This window comes from Tachyglossus aculeatus, chromosome 3, assembly GCF_015852505.1.
Source record: "Tachyglossus aculeatus isolate mTacAcu1 chromosome 3, mTacAcu1.pri, whole genome shotgun sequence".
In the NCBI taxonomy this organism is placed as follows: domain Eukaryota; kingdom Metazoa; phylum Chordata; class Mammalia; order Monotremata; family Tachyglossidae; genus Tachyglossus; species Tachyglossus aculeatus.
In genome coordinates, this window is record NC_052068.1 from 19,122,840 (window position 1) to 19,144,233 (window position 21,394).

At 45.2% G+C, this 21,394-nt stretch overlaps 1 protein-coding gene across 2 annotated transcripts in view; it reads right to left on the bottom strand.

The window, feature by feature from the left end:
- Positions 1 to 21,394, bottom strand: part of ALOX5 (arachidonate 5-lipoxygenase) — a 98,477-nt gene that overhangs the window by 14,819 nt on the left and 62,264 nt on the right. For both annotated transcript variants that reach the window (XM_038743804.1, XM_038743803.1), the window contains exons 6-7: positions 19,439 to 19,611; positions 3,850 to 3,996 (exon numbers count right to left, since the gene is read on the bottom strand). In XM_038743804.1, coding sequence (XP_038599732.1) covers positions 3,850 to 3,996; positions 19,439 to 19,611 — 320 coding nt within the window. The remainder of the gene's footprint in view (positions 1 to 3,849; positions 3,997 to 19,438; positions 19,612 to 21,394) is intronic.

Consider the following 21,394-nt stretch of genomic DNA (forward strand, 5'->3'; position numbering starts at 1 on the left):
GCTTACAGTCTAGAAGACGGGCTCACGTTACTTACTACTAATACCACCGTTACCACTTCACTGCACTGTACTCTCCAAGCACTTGGAGAGTGCTCTGCACCCAGTGAGTACTCAGTACATACCATAAATTGATTCTTTGACGGACTGATTCCTCTTCAATATTGAGCCTTGAAACCCCTAACTCTGACCCAAGCAAGAGAGAATTGAGAGCAAAGGGAAGGTTTGACTTGCTGAAATTAGTCCTCTGAATGCCCTCAGATTATTTTTCCAGTGAGAGCCTTCACACTCCTAGTCACAGACCCCTTAGGTTTTTTTTAAATTATATTTCGATATTTTTCCCCACCCTTCATCTGTTACACATCCCCCTCTAGACTGTAAGCTCGCTGTGGACAGGGAAGGTGTCTACCAACTCTGTTGTATTCATTCATTCGTATTTACTGAGCACTTACTATTCATTCATTCATTCAATCGTATTTATTGAGTGCTTACTATGTGCAGAGCACTGTACTAAGCACTTGGGAAGTACAAATCGTCAACATATAGAGATGGTCCCTACCCAATAACGGGCTCATAGTCTAGAAAGGGGAGACAGACAACAGAAGATTGGTTTTTTAATTCAAAATTAAAAGGGGGAGACAGACAACAAAACACGTAGACAGGTGTTAAAACCAACAGAATAAATAGAATTATAGCTATAGAATTGTAGGCTCCAGGCCTCAGTGGTTCATTCAGTCGTATTTATTGAGTGCCACTTGAGTTTGCAAATTGTGAATTGTGAATTCTATTCACGATTAATAACATTATTTCTAGTTCTTTTGGTGTTTGGTATTTGGTATTTCCAATTCCACGAAGTCGCTACCGTTGGTAAAGGATCTGACCTGTGCAGATGTTCAAAATATTTTGAACATTTTGAGTTATATTGTTCTCTTCCAAGTGCTTAGCACAGTGCTCTGCACACAATAAGTGCTCGGTAAATATCCCTGATGATTGTTTTATGTTCTTGTTTTACCTTTCCTTAATGAGTCTGTCACTAATCCCTTTTCCCACTTTATCCTTAGGTCATGAGCTCCTTGAGGGACAAGGATCCTTGTCCCATCTTCATTCATGTGTTGTGTCCCAGAGCTTACTACAGTGCTTACTTAATGCTACTGCTACTCCTACTAGTCATTCAGTCAATTAATTGTATTTATTGAGCACTTGCTGTATGCAGAGCACTGTACTAAGCACTTGGGAGAGTACAATAGAACGATAAACAGACACATTCCCTGCCCCCAACGAGCTTACAGTCTAGAGAGAGAGAGACAGACATTAATAGAAGTGAACAGATGACGGATATGGACATAAGTGGCGTGGGGCTGGGAAGGGGATCAATGAAAGGAGCAAGTCAGGGAGACGCAGAAAGGCATGGGAGGAAAGGAAAGGCGGGCTTAGTCAGGGAAGGTCTTTCGGAGGAGATGTGACTTCAATAAGGCTTTGGAGATGGGGAGAGTAATTGTCGGTCGGATCACTACTACTATTATTGCTACTATTATTACTACTATCACTACCATTACTACTACTATTACTACTACAGCAGTAGTACTACTACTCCTTCCCTTCCCCACAGCACCTGTATATATGTATATATGTTTGTACGTATTTATTACTCTATTTATTTATTTTACTTGTACATATCTATTCTATTTATTTATTTTGTTAGTATGTTTGGTTTTGTTCTCTGTCTCCCCCTTGTAGACTGTGAGCCCACTGTTGGGTAGGGACTGTCTCTATATGTTGCCAACTTGTACTTCCCAAGCACTTAGTACAGTGCTCTGCACACAGTAAGTGCTCAATAAATATGATTGATTGATTGATTGATTGATTACAGCATGGCTCAGTGGAAAGAGCATGGGCTTGGGAGCCAGAGGTCATGGGTGTTAATCCCAGCTCTGCCACTTGTCAGCTGTGTGACTTTGGGTAAGTCACTTGACTTCTCTGTGCCTCAGTTGCCTCATCTGTAAAACGGGGATTAAGACTGTGAGCACCACATGGGAGAACCTAATCACCTTGATCCCTGGTCCCCCCCAGCGCTTAGAACAGTGCTTTGCACTTTCTCCCCCTTCTAGACAGTGAGCCCACTGTTGGGTAGGGACTGTCTCTATGTGTTGCCAACTTGTACTTCCCAAGAGCTTAGTACAGTGCTCTGCACACAGTAAGCGCTTGATAAATATGATTGATTGATTGATTGATTTGCACATAGTAAGCGCTTAACAAATGCCATCATCATTATTAATGGCCATTCCATTGGCTAAAGGACAGGTGAACTCAAGGATTTTTTTTAAGTCTCCCCTCCTTGTCCAAAGATTCTACTCAACATGAAACTAAAGACCTCAAAAACTCTTCCAAATAAGTGGCCTTGGCCCAGCGATCTGTTCTGGGACAAAAAAAAAAATCCCCCAAGGAGGACACCTGTTCTTGATTCTGGGTGATTATGAGAGCGGGAAGAGGTTCCTGGTTTGAGGGGCACCCTGTAATCTTTGTGGGCAGGGGCTGGGTCTGTTTATCGCTATATCGAATCTCCCAAATGCTTACAACATTGCTCTGCACCCCCTAAGCGCTCAATAAATACGGTTGACAGGCTGATAACAGCACTTGTGTATATTTGCATATATTTATTATTCTATTTATTTTATTAATGATGTGTATATATCTATAATTCTATTTATCTATTTTGATGCTATTGATGCCTCTCGACTTAATGGGGATTAAGACTGTGAGCACCATGTGGGACAACCTGATCACCTTGTATCCTCCCCAGCACTTAGAACAGTGCTTTGCACATAGTAAGCGCTTAACAAATGCCATCATCATTATTAATGGCCATTTCATTGGCTAAAGGACAGGTGAACTCAAGGATTTTTTAAGTCTCCCCTCCTCGTCCAAGGATTCTCCTCAACATGAAACTGTTGTTTCATGTTTGTTTGTTTTGTTGTCTGTGTCCACTCTTCTAGACTGTGAGCCCGTTGTTGCGTAGGGATAGTGCAGTGCTCTGCACACAGTAAGCGCTCAATAAATACGATCAAATGAATGAATGACGTGGGTCAGGGGTCGGGGATGAGACAGGTGAGATGGAGGCAGAGTGAGAAGGTCAGCATCAGAAAAGTGGAGTGTGCGGGCTGGGATGTAGAGGGAGAAAAGCGAGGTGAGGTTAAGAGGGGGCAAGGGGATCAATCAATCAATCAATCAATCAATCATATTTATTGAGTGCTTACTGTGTGCAGAGCACTATACTAAGCGCTTGGGAAGTACAAGTTAGCAACATATAGAGACAGTCCCTACCCAACAGTGGGTTCACAGTCCAAAGAGCCCGGGCTTTGGAGTCAGAGGTCATCGGTTCAAATCCCGGCTCCGCCACTTGTCAGCTGTGTGACTTTGGGCAAGTCACTTCACTTCTCTGGGCCTCAGTTCCCTCATCTGTAAAATGGGGCTTAAGACTGTGAGCCCCCCGTGGGGCAACCTGATCACCTTGTAAAAACTCCCCAGCACTTAGAACAGTGCTTTGCACATAGTAAGCGCTTAATAAATGCCATCATTATTATTGTTATTAAAAGGGGGAGACAGAGAACAAAACCAAACATACTAACAAAATAAAATAAATAGAATACATATGTACAAGTAAAATAAATAAATAAATAGAGTAATAAATACGTACAAACTTATATACATATATACAGGTGCTGTGGGGAAGGGAAGGAGGTAAGATGGGGTGGATGGAGAGGGGGACGAGGGGGAGACAGCTTTCAAGCCAGTGGTGAGTAGTTTTTGTTTGCTCTGGAGGTGGGTGGGCGGCCGCGGGCCGAGGGGGCCTACCTGGATGGCAATGGGGATGATCTTGTTCTCCAGGTTTTTGTAGAGCAGGCAGATGGGAGCCGCCAGGTACTGCAGAGTGCACGGATCTGTTTTGTTGGCATCGATGCCGTCCAGGAGCTCAAAGTCCACTATGAAGATGTTCCCTTGCTGTGGGACATAAGAGGTGGCCGCATGTCCAGAGAGCTCTCAGACAGGAAAGGTGAATGGTAGCCCCCCAAAATGAAACAGCCAGACAGGACTGAGAATGCATGAATAATAATCACTTGTTCATTCAATTGTATCGATTCAGCACTTACTGTGTGTGGAGTCCCGTACTAAGCCCTTGGGAGAGTACAGTACAACAATAAACAAGACATATTCCCTTTCACAGTGAGCTTCATAATAATAATACTAATATTAGATATTTATTAAGCACTTGCTATGTGCCAAAGCAGCATGGTCTTATGGAAATAATAACAACTAGGGTATTTGTTAAGCACTTAATAATGATAATAATGGTATATGAGAAGCAGCGTGGCTCAGTGGAAATAGCACGGGCTTGGGAGTCGGAGGTCATGGGTTCGAATCCCAGCTCCACCATATGTCTGCTGTGTGACCTTGGGCAAGTCACTTAACTTCTCTGAGCCTCAGTTACCTTGTCTGTGAAATGAGGATTAAGACTGTGAGCCCCACATGGGACCTGAGCACCTTGTATCCCCCCCAGAGCTTAGAACAGTGCTTTGCACATAGTAAGCGCTTAACAGATGCCATCATTATTATTATTATTTGTTTAGTGATTACTATGTGACGAGCACTGTTCTAAGAGCTAGGGTAGATACAAGTTATTCAGGTCGGGCACAGACCATGTCCCACATGGGGCTCCCAGTCTAAGTAGGAAGGAGAAGAGGTATGGAATCCCCATTTTGCAGATGAAGAAACTGAGGCACAGAGAAGTGAAGTGACTGGCCCAAGGTCACTCAGCAGGTAAGTGGTGGGGCCAGGATTAGAACCCATGTCCTCTGACTCCAGGCCTGTGCTCTTTCCACTAGGCCACGCTGCTTTTCTGGGCATAGGAGTCTGAAAAACCCAGTTTCTAATCCCAGCTCCAAGTATGACGTTGGGTAAGTCACTTAACTTCTCTATGCCTCAGTTCCCTCAACTGTAAAATGGGACTTCAATACCTGTTCTCCCTTCTACTTAGGCTGTGAATCCCATGTGGGACAGGGGACTGTGTCCAAACTAATTTACCTATATATAGCCCAGCATTTAGAAGAGTGTTTGACACATAGTAAGCACTTACCAAATACCACAAAAAAAGTATTGGGCTAAGCACTGGGGCAAACATATCAGACACTGTCCCTGCCCTGGTTGGGACTCACAGTCTAAGCGGTAGAAGGAGCAGTTATGTTATCTCCTCTTTACAGATGAGGAAACTGAGGCATATAGTGGTTAAGAGTGTTGAAAAGCAGCAGGACCTAGTAGAAAGAACACAAAATTGGGAGTCAGGAAACCTGGGTTCTCATCCCAGCTCAGTCACTTGTCTCCTATGTGACTTTGGGCGAGTCACTTAATAGTAGTAGTGATAATAATAATAATAATAACAATAATAATAATAATAATAATAATTGTTAGGGCATACTACATGCCAAGCACTGGGTAGCTGAAGTCAGATCAGAAACAGTCCCTGTCCCACTCTCTCATGGGGCTCGCATTCTATGGGCGAGGGAGAACAGATGATGATGATGATGATGATGATGGTTTTTGTTAAGCGCTTACTATGTGCAAAGCACTGGTCTAAGCGCTGGGGGGATGCGAGGTAATCAGGTTGTCCCACATGGGGCTCACAGTCTTAATCCCCATTTTACAGATGAGGTAACTGAGGCCCAGAGAAGTTAAGTGACTTGCCCAAAGTCACAGAGCAGACAAGTGGCGGAGCCAGGATTAGAACTTATGACCTCTGACTCCCAAGCCCGTGCTCTTTCCACTGAACCACGCTGCTTCTGATGAAACTGAGGCATAGCAAAATTAAAGAATGTGCCCAAGATCTGGGCCTCAGTTCCCTCATCTGTAAAATGGGGATGAAGACTGTGAGCCCCACATGGGACAACCTGATTACCTTGTATCTACCCTAGCGCTTAGAACAGTGCTTTGCACATAGTAAGCGCTTAACAAATACCAACATTATTATTATTACAGTTCCTGTCTGACTGGGAGAGGGGAGGGAGAACACGTATTTCACTCCCACTTGACAGATGAGGAAACTAAGAGATAGAAAAGCTGCATGGAAAGAGCTTTTGGAAAGAGCACAGGGCCTTTCAGAAGAACAGGGTTCTCATCCTGCCACTCGCCTGTTGTGTGACCTTGGGCAAGTCACTTAACTGATTTGGGCCACAGTTTCCTCATCTGGAAAGTGGGGATGCAATTCCTGTTCTCCCTCCCCATTAGACAATTATTCTTCCCCAACTTCAAAGCCTTATTGAAGGCACATCCCCTCCAAGAGGCCTTCCCAGACTAAAACACATAAAACAAAACCAGAGGGTTTCAAAGAAGAGGGTTGTCAATGTCTCAAAAGAAGCAGAGAGAGATCGAAGTGGATCAGAAATGAAAATACAACATTATATCTGGCCAGAAGGAGGCCAGCCAGGTGAAAGGAACAAAATCCAAGATCACATGGAAGACAAATGGATCAGGATTTGATCAGAATCAGAATCAGAATCAGCCAGGATCAGAATCCATGACTCCTGAGTCTCCAGCCTAGGCTCTTCCCATTAGACCTTGAGGCAGCGTGGCTCAGTGGAAAGAGCCCGGGCTTTGGAGTCAGAGGTCATGGGTTCAAATCCCGGCTCCGCCAACTGTCAGCTGTGTGACTTTGGGCAAGTCACTTCACTTCTCTGGGCCTCAGTTCCCTCATCTGTAAAATGGGGATTAAGACTGTGAGCCCCCCGTGGGACAACCTGATCTCCTTGTAACCTCCCCAGCGCTTAGAACAGTGCTTTGCACATCGTAAGTGCTTAATAAATGCCATCATTATTATTAGACCATGCTACTATTTTTAACTAATCCATAGGGTCTTTGGAAACTGAACGAGAAAAGTGAAATGGGGCCAAGCTCTGCGGGAAGAAGAGCGACAGTTCAGCAAGGGGAAATATTCAAGTGAATGTGATATCAGAGAGATTGTTGGTTACACATTGGCCTTATCGGCTTGATCAGCTCTACTTGCACAAACTGATAATAGGCTCATCTCACCACAGGCATCCTCTTCTTTGAACCCGACGAAGGCTTTATAGGGAAAGAGGAAGAGAGAGAGCACAAGCAAGCTCAGAGCTTTCTACACCTAGTTTTCTGGGGGTGTGACTGGTCTTTGTTAAACGCTTACTATGTGCCAGGCACTGTGCTAAGCGCCGGGGTGGATGCAAGCAAATCAAGTCATCCACGATCCTCGTGGGGCTCACGGTCTCCATCCACATTTTACAGGTGAGGGAACTGAGGCACAGAGAAGTGATGTGGCTTGCCCAGGATCACACAGCAGACAAGCAGCATGGCTCAGTGGAAAGAGCACAGGTTTTGGAGTCAGATCATTGGTTGAAATCCTGGCTCTGCCACTTGTCAGCTGTGTGAGTTTGGGCAAGTCACTTCTCTGTACCTCAGTTCCCTCATCTGTAAAATGGGGATTAAGACTGTGAGCCCCACGTGGGACAACCTTATCACCTTGTAAACTCCCCAGCACTTAGAACACTGCTTTGCACATAGTAAGCGCTTAACAAACACTATTATTATTATTATTATTATTATTATTATTATTATTACTATTATTAAGCAGCTAAACCCAGGTCCTCTCACTCCCTATCCTTCCACTCTTTCCACTAAGCCATGGTGCTTCTCGTGCATTCCCGATGGTACATTTTCACTTTGCATTTTGGCTGGAATGAAATGGCAGATCTAATCAATCAATCAATCAATTGTATTTATTGAGCACTTACTGTGTGCAGAGCACTGTACGAAGCGCTTGGGAAGTACAAGTTGGCAACATATAGAGACAGTCCCTACCCAACAGTGGGCTCACAGTCTAAAAGGGGGAGACAGAGAACAAAACCAAACATACTAACAAAATAAAATAAATAGAATAGATATGTACAAGTAAAATAAATAGAGTAATAAATATGTACAAACATATATACATATATACAGATGCTGTGGGGAAGGGAAGGAGGTAAGATGGGGGGGATGGAGAGGGGGACGAGGGGGAGAAGGGGGGGAGATCTAGGGAATTTTCTTCCTACACTGCGTGTCCATCTGGATAGAGTGTAACATGGAGTCAGAAGAAAAGTCGCGGAGTGCAAATTTTTCTAATACATCGTTCTGCATATGTCTCCTAGCTCTTCGAAAACCCGCAAGGGTTGCCCATACCTCTCTTCATCAAGTAGAAACCCCTCCCCACCGGTTTTGAGGCACTTGTCAGCTCTCTCCTCTATCTATAATAATAATAATAATGGTATTTGTTAAGTGCTTACTATGTGCCAAGCACTGTTGCCAAACTGTACTTTCCAAGCACTTAGTACAGTGCTCTGCACACAGTAACTGCTCAATAAATAACGACTGACTGAATGAATGAATGTTCTCAGCGCTAGATACAAGGTTATCAGGTCATCCCATGTGGGCCTCGCAGCCTTCATCCCCGTTTTACAGATGACGTAACTGAGGCATGGAGAATAATAATAATAATAATGTTGGCATTTGTTAAGCGCTTACTATGTGCAAAGCACCGTTCTAAGCGCTGGGGAAGTTACAAGGTGATCAGGTTGTCCCACGGAGGGGGCTCACAGTTTTAATCCCCATTTTACAGATGAGGTAACTGAGGCACAGAGAAGTGAAGTGACTTGCCCAAAGTCACACAGCTGACAAGTGGCAGAGGCAGGATTTGAAGCCATGACTTCTGACTCCTGAGCCTGTGCTCTTTCCACTAAACCACACTACCTATTCATCCATTCAATCGTGTTTATTGAGTGCTTACTGTGTGCAGAGCACTGTACTAAGCGCTTGGGAAGTACAAGTTGGCAACATGTAGAGACGGTCCCTACCTATCCCACCTTCCACCCAGGCCGCACACGTCAAGCCGATAATAGCAACCTACTCCTATATGGCAGATCATTGTTCTCCACATCTTCAATGTACAGCACTCTGCACACAGTAAGTGCTCAATAAATACATTTGAATGAATGATGATGAGATAATAATCCCTTTGGCATTTCTTAAATGCTTACAGTGATGCCAGGCACTGTATTAAGCACCCACAGCACTTATGCACATATCCGAAATTTAATTTATTCGTTATTTGATTACTGCATCCGTCTACCAACTCTGTTGTACTCTCCCAGGAGCTTTAGTACAGTGCTCTGCATGCAGTAAGCCCTCAATAAAAACCACGGATCGATTGACTCTCACATACTAAGTGACAATCACATAGATAAATAGTAAACAACAAAGAGGACCCTAAATTGCTACATGAGTTCTGAGAAGACTGCAGGGTGGCATAATGAGGAAGTAGGGGATATGTCCTGGTAAGTATGGCCTTTTTGAAATCTGAGGAGGGTTGAGGTTGGCTAAATGAAGGGAAAAATATTCAAGGGGAAGTCACATGGCCTAATGGAAAGCACAAAAGACCAGGAGTCAGGGGACCTGGATTTTAAAGGCCTTCTCTATCACTGGCTGTGTGACCTTGGGTAAGTCACTTGACTTAATAACAGCAACAACAACAATAATAATGATAAGAGTATTCAGCACTCACTCCCTTCTGCATCACCCTTGCACTTGGTTTTGCTCCCTTTATTCACCCCTCCCTCAGCCCCACATCACTTATGTACATTGTTGGCAGAGTGGCTTAGTGGAAAGAGCCCGGGCTTGGGAGTCAGAGGTTGTGGGTTCTAATCCCGACTCCACCACTTGTCAGCTGTTTGACTTTGGGCAAGTCACTTAGCTTCTCTGTGCCTCAGTTACCTCATCTGCAAAATGGGGATTAAGACTGGGAGCCTCAAGTGGGACAACCTGCTGACCTTGTATCTGCCCCAGCATTTAGAACAGTGCTTGGCACCTAGTAAGTGCTTAACAAATATCCTGATTATTATTATTATTATTATCCATAATTTATTTATTTATAGTAATGTCTGTTTCCCCCTCTTGACTGTGAGCACGTTACAGGCAGGGAACAGGTCTACCATCTCTGTTGTATACTCCCAATTGCTTAGTACGGTGTTCTGCACGCAGTAAGGGCTCGACAAATACAACTGATTAATTGAATGATTGATCGATTATTATGTGGCAAGTACTGTCCTAAGTGCGTGGGTAGATACAAGAAAATTAGGTCAGAAGCAGTCCCATATAGGGCTCACAGTCTCATTCATTTATTCAATCGGATTTATTAAGCACTTACTGTGTGCACTGCACTGTAATAAATGCTTGGGGAAGTACAATACAACAATAAACAGTGACATTGCCTGCCCACAATGAACTCACAGTCTAGAGGGAGGAGACAGACATCAATACAAATAAATAAAATGACAGGTAAATACATAAGTGCCGTGGGGATGGGACGGTGGGGAAGAGCAAAGGGAGCAAGTCAGGGGGACGTAGAAGGGAATGGGAGATGAGGAAAAGTGGGGCTTAGTCTGGGAAGGCCTCTTGGAGGAGATGTGCCTTCAATAAGGCTTTGAAGTTGGGGAAGAATAATTGTCTAATGCGGAGGGAGAACAGGAATTGCTTCCCCATTTTCCAGATGAGGAAACTGTGGCCCAAATCAGTTAAGTGACTTGCCCAAGGTCACACAGCAGGAGAGTTGCAGTGACAGGATGAGAACCCTGTTCTTCTGACAGGCCCTGTGCTCTTTCCAAAAGCTCTTTCCATGTGGCTTCTCTATGCCTCAGTTTCCTCATCTGTCAAGTGGGAGTGAAATACCCATTCTCCCTCCCCTCTCCCAGTCGGACAGGAACTGTAGGTCATGGATTCCAGTCCTGGCTCTGCCCCTTGACTGCTGTGTGACTGGAGCAGTCACTTCACTTCTCTCTGCCTCAGTGACCTCATCTGTAAAATGGGGATTGAGACTGTGAGCCCCTCATGGGACAGGGACTGTGTCCGACCCATTTTGATTTGCCTGTATTCACTCCAGCAGTTAGTACAGTGCCTGGTACATAGTTAGTGCTTAACAAATACAACAATTATTACTATTATTATTATTTGTTGGTATTGTATTGTATCCACCCCAACAGCTAGCCCAGTGCTTGGAACATAATAAATGCTTAACAAATACCCTGTCATTATTATTATCATCTCATTACAACTACTACCCCCAAGATGAGAGGAAGGGGCATATTTATGAAATATTACCCAGGAAGAAAAGACAGGACTTAAGGGAGGGAGGGGTTGAGAAAAGGAGAGGGAAATGGGAAAGGAGGAGCAAAGAAATAAAAGAAAGCAAAGTTAAAAGTAACCAAGGTTGCATGTTTACAAGACAGGGAAAGTTGACCTGATGAAAAGTTCAGAAGAGGGAAAGGTTTAGGAGGAAATAAGGAGTTCAGTTTAGACGTCAGCCAATAGTCCAGTTGCTCCTGATGAGGGATTGTAAGGTAGGCAAGAAGGCAGAGATGGAGAGCTGGAGATTTGGAGAGAGGTGGTATTTAAACAAACATGAGAACTGATGAGCTCCCCAAGGGCATAGAGCGAGCAAGCGGTGAGGGTGGGGTGAAATGAGGAAGAAGAGTTGGCCAAAGCCACCAAGAAGAAGCAGTTGGTGAAGCAGGATAAGAATCAGAACATTGTGACCACATAAAACAAAACCGGAGGGTTTCAAAGAAGAGGGTTGTCAGTGCCTCAAAAGAAGCAGAGAGAGATCAAAGTGGATTAGAAATGAAAATACAACATCATAGCTGGCCAGAAGGAGGCCAGCCAGGTGAAAGGAACAAAATCCAAACTGTGTAGGTCTAGAAAGGAGTTGGAAGAGAGAAAGTGAAGATTATTGAGTGCAGACTCAACTGGGCAATGAGGGGAAAGAGCCAGTGCTCTCCCTCCTTGTATCTTGACCAATGCAATGACTCTCTCTCCCTTCAAAGCCTTATTGAAGGCCCATCTCCTCCAAGAGGCCTTCCCTGACTAAGCCCTCCTTTCCTCTTCACCCTCTCCCTTCTGTGTCACCCTGACTAGCCCCCTTCATTCATTCCCCCCCCCCCAGCCCTACAGTAGTAATATAGATATCTGTAATTTATTCCATTATATTAATGTCCGTCTCCTCCTGTAGACTGTAAGCTCGTTGTGGACAAGGAATGTGTCCGTTTATTGTCATATTGTACTCTTCCAAGCACTTAGTATGGTGCTCTGCACCCAATAAGCGCTCAATAAATATGACTGAATGAATGAGAGATCGGTGTGTGTGTTTGTGTAGGTGTGCATATGTGTATATGCACGCATGCCTGCCTCTCCCTCAATTCTGTCCCCCTTTTTCCTGCCTTTTCTTCCCTCTAATCTTCATGTAGAAATAGTAGGGGTAGTAATATTTTGTTTTATTTTATTTGTACATATTTATTCTATTTATTTTATTTTGTTTATATGTTTTGTTTTGTTGTCTGTCTCCCCCTTCTAGACTGTGAGCCCGCTATTGGGTAGGGACCGTCTCTATATGTTGCCAACTTGTACTTCCCAAGCACTTAGTACAGTGCTCTGCACGCAGTAAGTGCTCAATAAATACGATTGAATGAATGAATGAATGAATAATAGCACTTTCTGAGCATCTCCGAGGTGTGATGCCCTGTACTAAGTGCTTGAGAAATACAAAACAAGCAAGTGAGCTTTCCCTCCCACAAAGGGGCTTACACTCTATTGAGGGGGGTGGACATAAAAGTATTTACCAACCAAGTAATTAAAATAAAGATTTGAATGTTAGGATGTTGGCAAGCAGTGAGAATGGCTAGCAGTATGACCCTGACTCACCAGGTGTCCCTACAGATCAATTAATCAATCAACCAATCGTATTTATTGAAGACTTACTGTGTTCATAGCACTGTACTAAGCGTTTGGGGGAGTACAATACAACAAAGTTGGTAGACACGTTCTGTGCCCACAATGATTCAAAGCCCCAGAAGTTGAAGCCCCTGTGCCCAAAACCTGGAAAGTGATGCCAAGCACTGCCATCCTTCCCGTCTCACAAGCCTGCAACCTTGGTGTCATCCTCGACTCCGCTCTCTCATTCACCCCTCACATCCAAGTCGTCACCAAAACCTGCCGGTCTCAGCTCCGCAACATTGCCAAGATCCGCCCTTTCCTCTCCATCCCAACCGCTACCCTGCTCGTTCAAACTCTCATCCTATCCCGTCTGGACTACTGCATCAGCCTTCTCTCTGATCTCCCATCCTCGTGTCTCTCCCCACTTCAACCCATACTTCATGCTGCTGCCCGGATTGTCTCTGTCCAGAAATGCTCTGGGCATGTTACTCCCCTCCTCAAAAATCTCCAGTGGCTACCAAACAATCTGCGCATCAGGCAGAAACTCCTCACCCTGGGCTTCAAGGCTCTCCATCCCCTCGCCCCCTCCTACCTCACCTCCCTTCTCTCCTTCTCCAGCCCAGCCCGCACCCTCCGCTCCTCTGCCACTAATCTCCTCACCGTACCTCGTTCTCGCCTGTCCCGCTGTCGACCCCTGGGCCACGTCATCCCCCTGGCCTGGAATGCCCTCCCTCTGCCCATCCACCAAGCTAGCTCTCTTCCTCCCTTCAAGGCCCTACTGAGAGCTCACCTCCTCCAGGAGGCCTTCCCAGACTGAGCCCCCTCCTTCCTCTCCGACTTGTCCTCCTCTCCATCTCCCCCGTCTTACCTCCTTCCCCTCCCCACAGCACCTGTATATATGTATATATGTTTGTACATATTTATTACTCTATTTATTTATTTATTCTACATGTGTATAACTATTCTATTTATTTTATTTTGTTAATATGTTTGGTTTTGTTCTCTGTCTCCCCCTTCTATACTATGAGCCCACTGTTGGGTAGGGACTGTCTCTATATGCTGCCAACTTGTACTTCCCAAGCGCTTAGTACAGTGCTCTGCACACAGTAAGCGCTCAATACATACGATTGATTGATTGATTGATTGATTGATTGTACAAGTTTGATTTGCTTGTGAAAGGGCAGAATTATCTCAGGGTAGGGGGTGGAAACTTGAAGGTCTTTAGAGCCGAAAAATGTGGCCAAGCAACATGGCCTAGTAAATAGAACATGGGCCTGGGAGGTGGAAGGACCTGGGTTCTAATCCCAGCTCTGACACGTCTGTTGTGTGACCTTGGGTAGGTCACTTAACTTCTCTGTGCCTCGGTTTCCTTACCTGAAAAATGGGGATTAAGACTGTGAACCCTATGTGGGAAAGGGACTGTCTTCAACCTGATTATCTTTTATCTACCCCACTGCTTAGACCAGAGCTTGACACATAGTAAGTGCTTAACAAATACCATTATTATTATTATTATTATTATTATTATTATTATTATTATTATTACTATCATTATTAAGAGGGGGTGGGAGGTCCCTGTTGGCTTTGGGATTTCGGTGTGTTTGGTGGTCATCGTGGGTGGGGAATGTGTCTGTTATATTGTACTCTCCCAAGCACTTAGTGCAGTGCTCTGCACACAGTAAGCGCTCAATAAATATGACTGAGTGACTGACTGCCTGACAACCGGTTTGTTCTCAGCCACACCGGAGGTTGTTATGCCTCTGAGCCGGCACAGCTTCTGGCGAGTTTAATTGCAAAGTCTTTGCCAGAGGGCAGAGTTGCCACTCAATCAATCAATCAATCAATCGTATTTATTGAGCACTTACTTTGTGCAGAGCATTGTACTAAGTTCTTGGGAAGTCCAAGTTGGCAACATATGGAGACAGTCCCTATCCAACAGTGGGCTCACAGTCTAAGAGGGGGAGACAGAGAACAAAACTAAACATACTAACAAAATAAAATAAATAGAATAGATATGTACAAGTAAAATAAATAAATAAATAAATAAATAGAGTAATAAATATGTACAAACATATATACATATATACAGGTGCTGTGCGGAAGGGAAGGAGGTAAGATGGGGGGGGATGGAGTGGGGGACGAGGGGGAGGGGGAGAGCAATTTGCTCGGCAGAGCAAATTCAGAGTGTCCGGAACAGAAGTCAACACAATTGTTGAATCCCTGCCAAGAAGTAGGTTGGGAGATGGTGACCTGGAGGGAGAGATGGGGGTCAAGGATGAGGGGGCCATGAGAGATGGATAGCAGGGAGAAATAGAGTATGCTGGAGAAGACTATGTTGTAATTTTGCCATCAATCATCTTCTCTCAGCCTCAAAACATCCCTGAAATGAAGGGAGGGGCTGGTATTGATATACTCATTTCTAGATGAGGAAACCAAAGCCCAGAGGGGTTAAATGACTCACCCAAGGTCACACACAGTAGTTTAGTGGCCTAGTTTTGCATCAGGCAAAAACTCCTCACCCTGGTCTTCAAGGCTGTCCATCACCTCGCCCCCTCCTACCTCACCTCGCTTCTCTCCTTCTCCAGCCCAGCCCATACTCTCCGCTCCTCTGCCGCCGCTCACCTCCTCACCGTGCCTCATTCTCGCCTGTCCCACCATCGACCCCCAGCCCACGTCCTCCCCCTGGCCTGGAATGCCCTCCCTCCCTCCGCACATCCGCCAAGCTAGCTCTCTTCCTCCCTTCAAAGCCCTACTGAGAACTCACCTCCTCCAGGAGGCCTTCCCAGACTGAGCCCCCTCCTTCCTCTCCCCCTCCTCCCCCATCCCCCCGCCTTACCTCCTTCGCCTCCCCACAGCACCTGTACATATGTATATATGTTTGTACAGATTTATTACTCTATTTATTTATTTATTTTATTTGTACATATTTATTCTATTTATTTTATTTTGTTAATATGTTTTGTTTTGTTTTCTCTCTCCCCCTTCTAGACTGTGAGCCCACTGTTGGGTAGGGACCGTCTCTATATGTTGCCAACTTGTACTTCCCAAGCGCTTAGTACAGTGCTCTGCGCACAGTAAGCGCTCAATAAATATGAATGAATGAATGAATAGTTGGGACTAGAACCCAGGCATTTCCTGACTCCCAATCTCACACTCTTCGCAATAGGTGCACTGCTTGGTGAGGGAGGTGAGGAGGAGGAATTGAGTTTGGGAGAGGTGGTGAGGGTGGAGAAGTTACATTTGTCTACGGGTTGAGGAGCCTTTCAGAGTGGGAGGTAGGAAACTATGAGTGCTTCCTGCAGAAATGCACTTGGACACCAAGAGAAGCAGCCAGAGTCCCGCCAAATGACGTGGACAACAATCCAGAGACAGATGCTGGGCGACTAGGTTTTGGTCACAAAGTCAGAAAACCACATTCACTTCTCCTATGCGGCTCTCCGGGGGCTCTCAAAGAAAACCCCTAAGCTGATAAAGTGGCATTATTGATTGCCATGGGCCATTAAAGGAGTGGGCCAGGTGCCTGACACTTAGGCCCAGCCTCTCATTTCTAATAATAATACTTCCCAAGCGCTTAGTACAGTGTTCTGCACACAGTAAGTGCTCAAAAAATACAAGTGAATGAATGAATTAATAAATGAATAATAATTATGGTATTTATTAAGTGCTTAGTAGGAGAAATATGACCTCTAAGCTGTATGCTCCTTAGGGGCAGGAAACGTGCCTGCTAATTCTGTTGTGTTGTACTCTCCCAAGCGCTTAGTCAGTCGATGTATTTATTGAGCACTCACTGTGTGCACAGCACTGTACTAAGCGCTTGGTAGAGTACGATATAACAGTAAACAAACACATTTCCTGCCCACAACAAGGTTACAGTCTAAAGGGGGAGACAGACTTTAATATAAATTAATTAAAGATATGTACATAAGTGTTGTGGGGTTGGGTGGGGGGGGTGAATAAAGAGAGCAAGTCAGGGCAATGCAGAAGGGAGTGGGAGAAGTGGAAAGGAGGGATTAGTCAGGGAAGGCCTCTTGGATGAGATGTGCTTTCAATAAGGCTTTGAAGTGGGGGAGAGTAATCGTCTGTCAGATATGAAGAGGGAGGATGTTCCCAGCTAGAGGAAGGACGAGGACGTGAGGTAGATGAGGTCGAGGTACAGTGAGAAAGTCAGCATTAGAAGAGCAAAGTGTGCGGGCTGGGAGAGTAGCGAGGTGAGGTAGGAGGGGCAGAACTGATTGAGTGTCTCAAACTTGATCATGAGGAGTTTCTTTTCCATTCAGAAATGGGCGGGTAACTTCTGGGGGGTTTTGAGGAGAGGGGTGATGTGGACTAAATTATTTTTTAGAAAAACGATTTGAACAGCAAGAGTGAAATACGGCCTGGAGTGGGAAGAGACCGAAGGCGGGGAAGTCAATAAGTAGCAGGATGCAGTAGTCAAGGTGGGTTAGGATAAGTGTTGGGATCAGCATGGTAGCAGTTTGAATGGAAAGGGTGGATTCTAAAGGTGCTGTGAAGGTAGAACCCACAGGATTTGAATATGCGCGGTGAATGAGAGAGATGAGTTGAGGATAATGTCAAGGTTATTAGCTGTGAGACAGGGAAGTGGCGATGTTGTCTACAGTGACAGAAAAGTCAGGGGGTAGAGTGGATTTGGGTGGGAAGATGGGGAGTTCTGTTTTGAACATGCTGATTTTGAGGTGTTAGTGGTAGTGCTTAATAATTGCGAATGAGTGAATGAATCCAAGTAGAGATATCCTGAAGGCAGGACGAAATGTGAGACTGCAGAGAATGAGAAAGATAAGAACTAGAGATGTAAATTTGGGAATCTTCCACATAGAGATGGTAATCAAAGCCATGGGAGTGAATGATTTTTCCTAGGGAATGGGTGTAAATAGGTACCCCCAGTCAATGCGTGCAATTAATTGAGCACCAACTGTGTCCTGAGCACTGTACTAAGCACTCAGAAAGATAGAACGGGGGCAAAAGACACATGCCCTACCCTCAAGGGGCTTATAATCTAATAGGGACTCTGGCAGACATAAATTATTTATGTTTAGTGGGAGAAGGAGGAAACATCAAGATACAGCTGGTAACACAACGGGAAAGACTAGATAGCTAACTGAATAAATAAGTAGTGTAATTTTGGCTCTGTCTATGGGGAAGAACTGTGGCCTACTGGAAAGAGCCCAGGCCTGTGAGTCAAAGGACCTGGGTTCTAATCCCGGCTCTGCCACTTGTCTGTTGTGTGAACTTGGGCAAGTCACTTCACTTCTCTATGACTCAGTTCCCTGCAAAATGGGAACCTGTACTACCTCCTACTTAGGGACTTAATTGTCCTGTAACAGCCCCAGTGCTTAGACCAATGCTTGACATATAGAAGGTGCTTAACACGTACCAAAGTTATCACCAAAGGGGCTATCTCCCAGGGGGACTGTATGGGCTGACCCCTCGTCCCCCCGGCTTTGTTCATTCCATGTTTCTGGTGAGACCTGAGAGTTTCCCATCAGGGCTGAAAAGGCCCCAAATGATGTCTCCTCCCTGTCCCTCTCACTAACCTGCCCCCGCCTAAAAACCTCTTCCTCTTTGCTGCTCCTTCGCTACTACTCAATATCAATAATAACGATAAGAAAATGGAAGCTGTTAGGCACTCAGTGGGTGCCAAATACTGTGCTCATCTTTTGAACTTCTGGATTCCTTCTGGAAAAAGTCTGCACCTCCCATCCAAACTTCCTCCCAGCCAGGGTCCAGGAGAGGTGGAATGAGACAAAAATAATAATAATAATGATAATAATAATAATGGTATTTGTTCAGTGCTTACTATGTACCACAAGCTATAATAATAATAACTTTTTATTACTATTATTATACTAGCATGGCTTAGTGGAAAGAGCACAGGCTTGGGAGTCAGAGGTCCTAGGTTCTAATCCTGCCTCTGCTACTTGTCAGCTGTGTGACTTTGGGCAAGTCACTTAACTTCTCTGGGCCTCCGTTACCTCATCTGTAAAATGGGGATGAAGCCTGTGAGCCTCATGTGAGACAACTTGATTACCTTGTATCTATTCCAGCCCTTAGAACAGTGCTTGGCACGTAGTAAATGCTTAACAAATACCATCATTATTATTATACTAAGTATCAGGGTATATACAAGATAGGTCAGACCCAGTCCTCCTCCTATATATGAAGCAGCATGGCTCAGTGGAAAGAGCCCGGGCTTTGGAGTCAGAGGTCATGAGTTCAAATCCCGGCTCCGCCAACTGTCAGCTGTGAGACTTTGGGCAAGTCAACTTCTCTGTGCCTCAGTTCCCTCAACTGTAAAATGGGGATTAAGACCGTGAACGTCCCTTGGGACAACCTGATCACCTTGTAACCTCCCCAGCGCTTAGAACAGTGCTTTGCACATAGTCAGTGCTTAATAAATACCATTATTATTATTATTATATGGCACAGTCTAAGGGAGAGGGGGATTGCCAGATGAGGAGCCTGAGACACAGAGAAGGTAAGTGGTTTGTCCAATAGTGGGTAAGTAGTGGAGGCGGAATTAGAACCCGGGTCCTCTTACTCCCAGGCCCATACCCTTTCTGCTAGGACATAAAGACTTCCCCATCAGCAAAGCCATCTTTTGGGGTACCTCGATCTCCTCCTCCAAGGTCAGGTTCCGCTCCAGGCTGCATTCCACCATCTGCGTGGTCACCGGCAACTTGTCGGGGAGCTTGGTACACTTCTTGATCAGGACTGGGTTGCATCCATTGAGAAACTGGTACCCGAACATGAAGTCCTCCTGCCAGTGCTGCATCACATACTCTAAAACAACAATAATAATAATAATGATAATAATAACAACAATAATAATGATAATGACATTTATTAAGCGCTTATTCATTCATTCAATCATATTTATTGAGCGCTTACTGTGTGCAGAACACTGTACTAAGCACTTGGGAAGTACAAGTTTGCAACAAATAGAGACGGTCCCTACCCAACTGCGGGCTCACAGTCTCGAAGGGGGAGACAGACAACAAAACAAAACATATAAACCAAATAAAATAAATAGAATAAATATGTACAAGTAATATAAATAAATAGAGTAATAAAGATGTACAAACATATATACATATATACAGCTGCTGTGGGGAGGGGAAAGAGGTAACGTGAGGGGAGGGGGACGGGGAGGGGGGAAGAGGAAGGAGGGGGTTCAGTCTGGGAAGGCCTCCTGGAGGAGGTGAGCTCTCAGTAGGGCTTTGAAGAGGGGAAGAGAGCTAGCTTGGTGGATGTGCTTACTATGCGCAAAGCACTGTTCTAAGCGCTTAAGCGCTGGGGAGGTTACAAGGTGATCGGGTTGTCCCACAGGGGGCTCACGGTCAATCTCCATTTTACAGATGAGGGAGCTGAGGCCCAGAGAAGTGAAGTGACTTGCCCAAAGTCACACAGCTGACAGTTGGCGGAGCTGGGATTTGAACCCACGACTTCTGACTCCAAAGCCCGGGCTCTTTCCACTGAGCCACGCTGCTTCTAGGAGTTGATGGATTCAGCTAGGGCAGAGGTCCGTGGCCGCCCTGGGGTGGGGGATGGCCAGGGGCCCCGGCCTGGACCGGCCCAGAGGGGTTGAGGCCCATGGGGCCCCTCAACCCTCTGAGATAGACTGGGTAGACCAGTTCAGCTGCTGGGGACATCAAGTCAGGGACAATTGAAGCTGCATTTGGGTCTGGGACACCAATAAACCTGCTGTTTTGGGCTATAACATCTGACAAAAAGACAAGCAGCATGGCCTAGTGGAAAGAGCAGGGGTCTGGGAATCAAAAGGACCAGAGTTCTAATCCTGGCTCTGCCACTTGTCTGCTGTGTGACCTTGGGAAAGTCACTTCACTTCTCTGGGCCTCAGCTACCTCATCTGGGACTAAGACTGTGAGCCCCATGTGGGACGGGGACTATCCAACACAATTGCCTTGTATCTAAGAGAAGCAGCATGGCTTAGTGGAAAGAGCCAGGGCTTTGGAGTCAGAGGTCATGGGTTCAAATCCCCGCTCCGCCAATTGTCAGCTGTGTGACTCCGGGCAAGTCACTTAACTTCTCTGTGCCTCACTTACCTCATCTGTAAAATGGGGATTAAGATTGTGAGCCTCATGTGGGACAACCTGATCACCTTGTAGCCCCCCAGAGCTTAGAACACTGCTTTGCACATAGTAAGCACTTAACAAAACCATCATTATTATTATTATTATTAGTGGAAAGAGCTGGAGCTTGGGAGTCAGAGGTCAAGGGTTCAAATCCCAGCTCTGCCACTTATCAGCTGTGTGACTTTGGGCAAGTCACTTCACTTCTCTGTGCCTCAGTTACCTCACCTGTAAAATGGGGATTAAGACTGTGAACTCCACATGGGACAACCTGAATACCTTGCAGCTACCCCAGCACTTAGAACAGTGCTTGGCACATAGTAAGCACTTAACAAATACCATTATTATTATTATTATCTATCACAGCACTTAGTACAGTGTTCGACACATAGTAAGTGCTTAACAAATACCACAGTTATTATTATCATTATTATTACAAAAAGGTTTCATGTTTCCATGATGGAAGGAAGGCA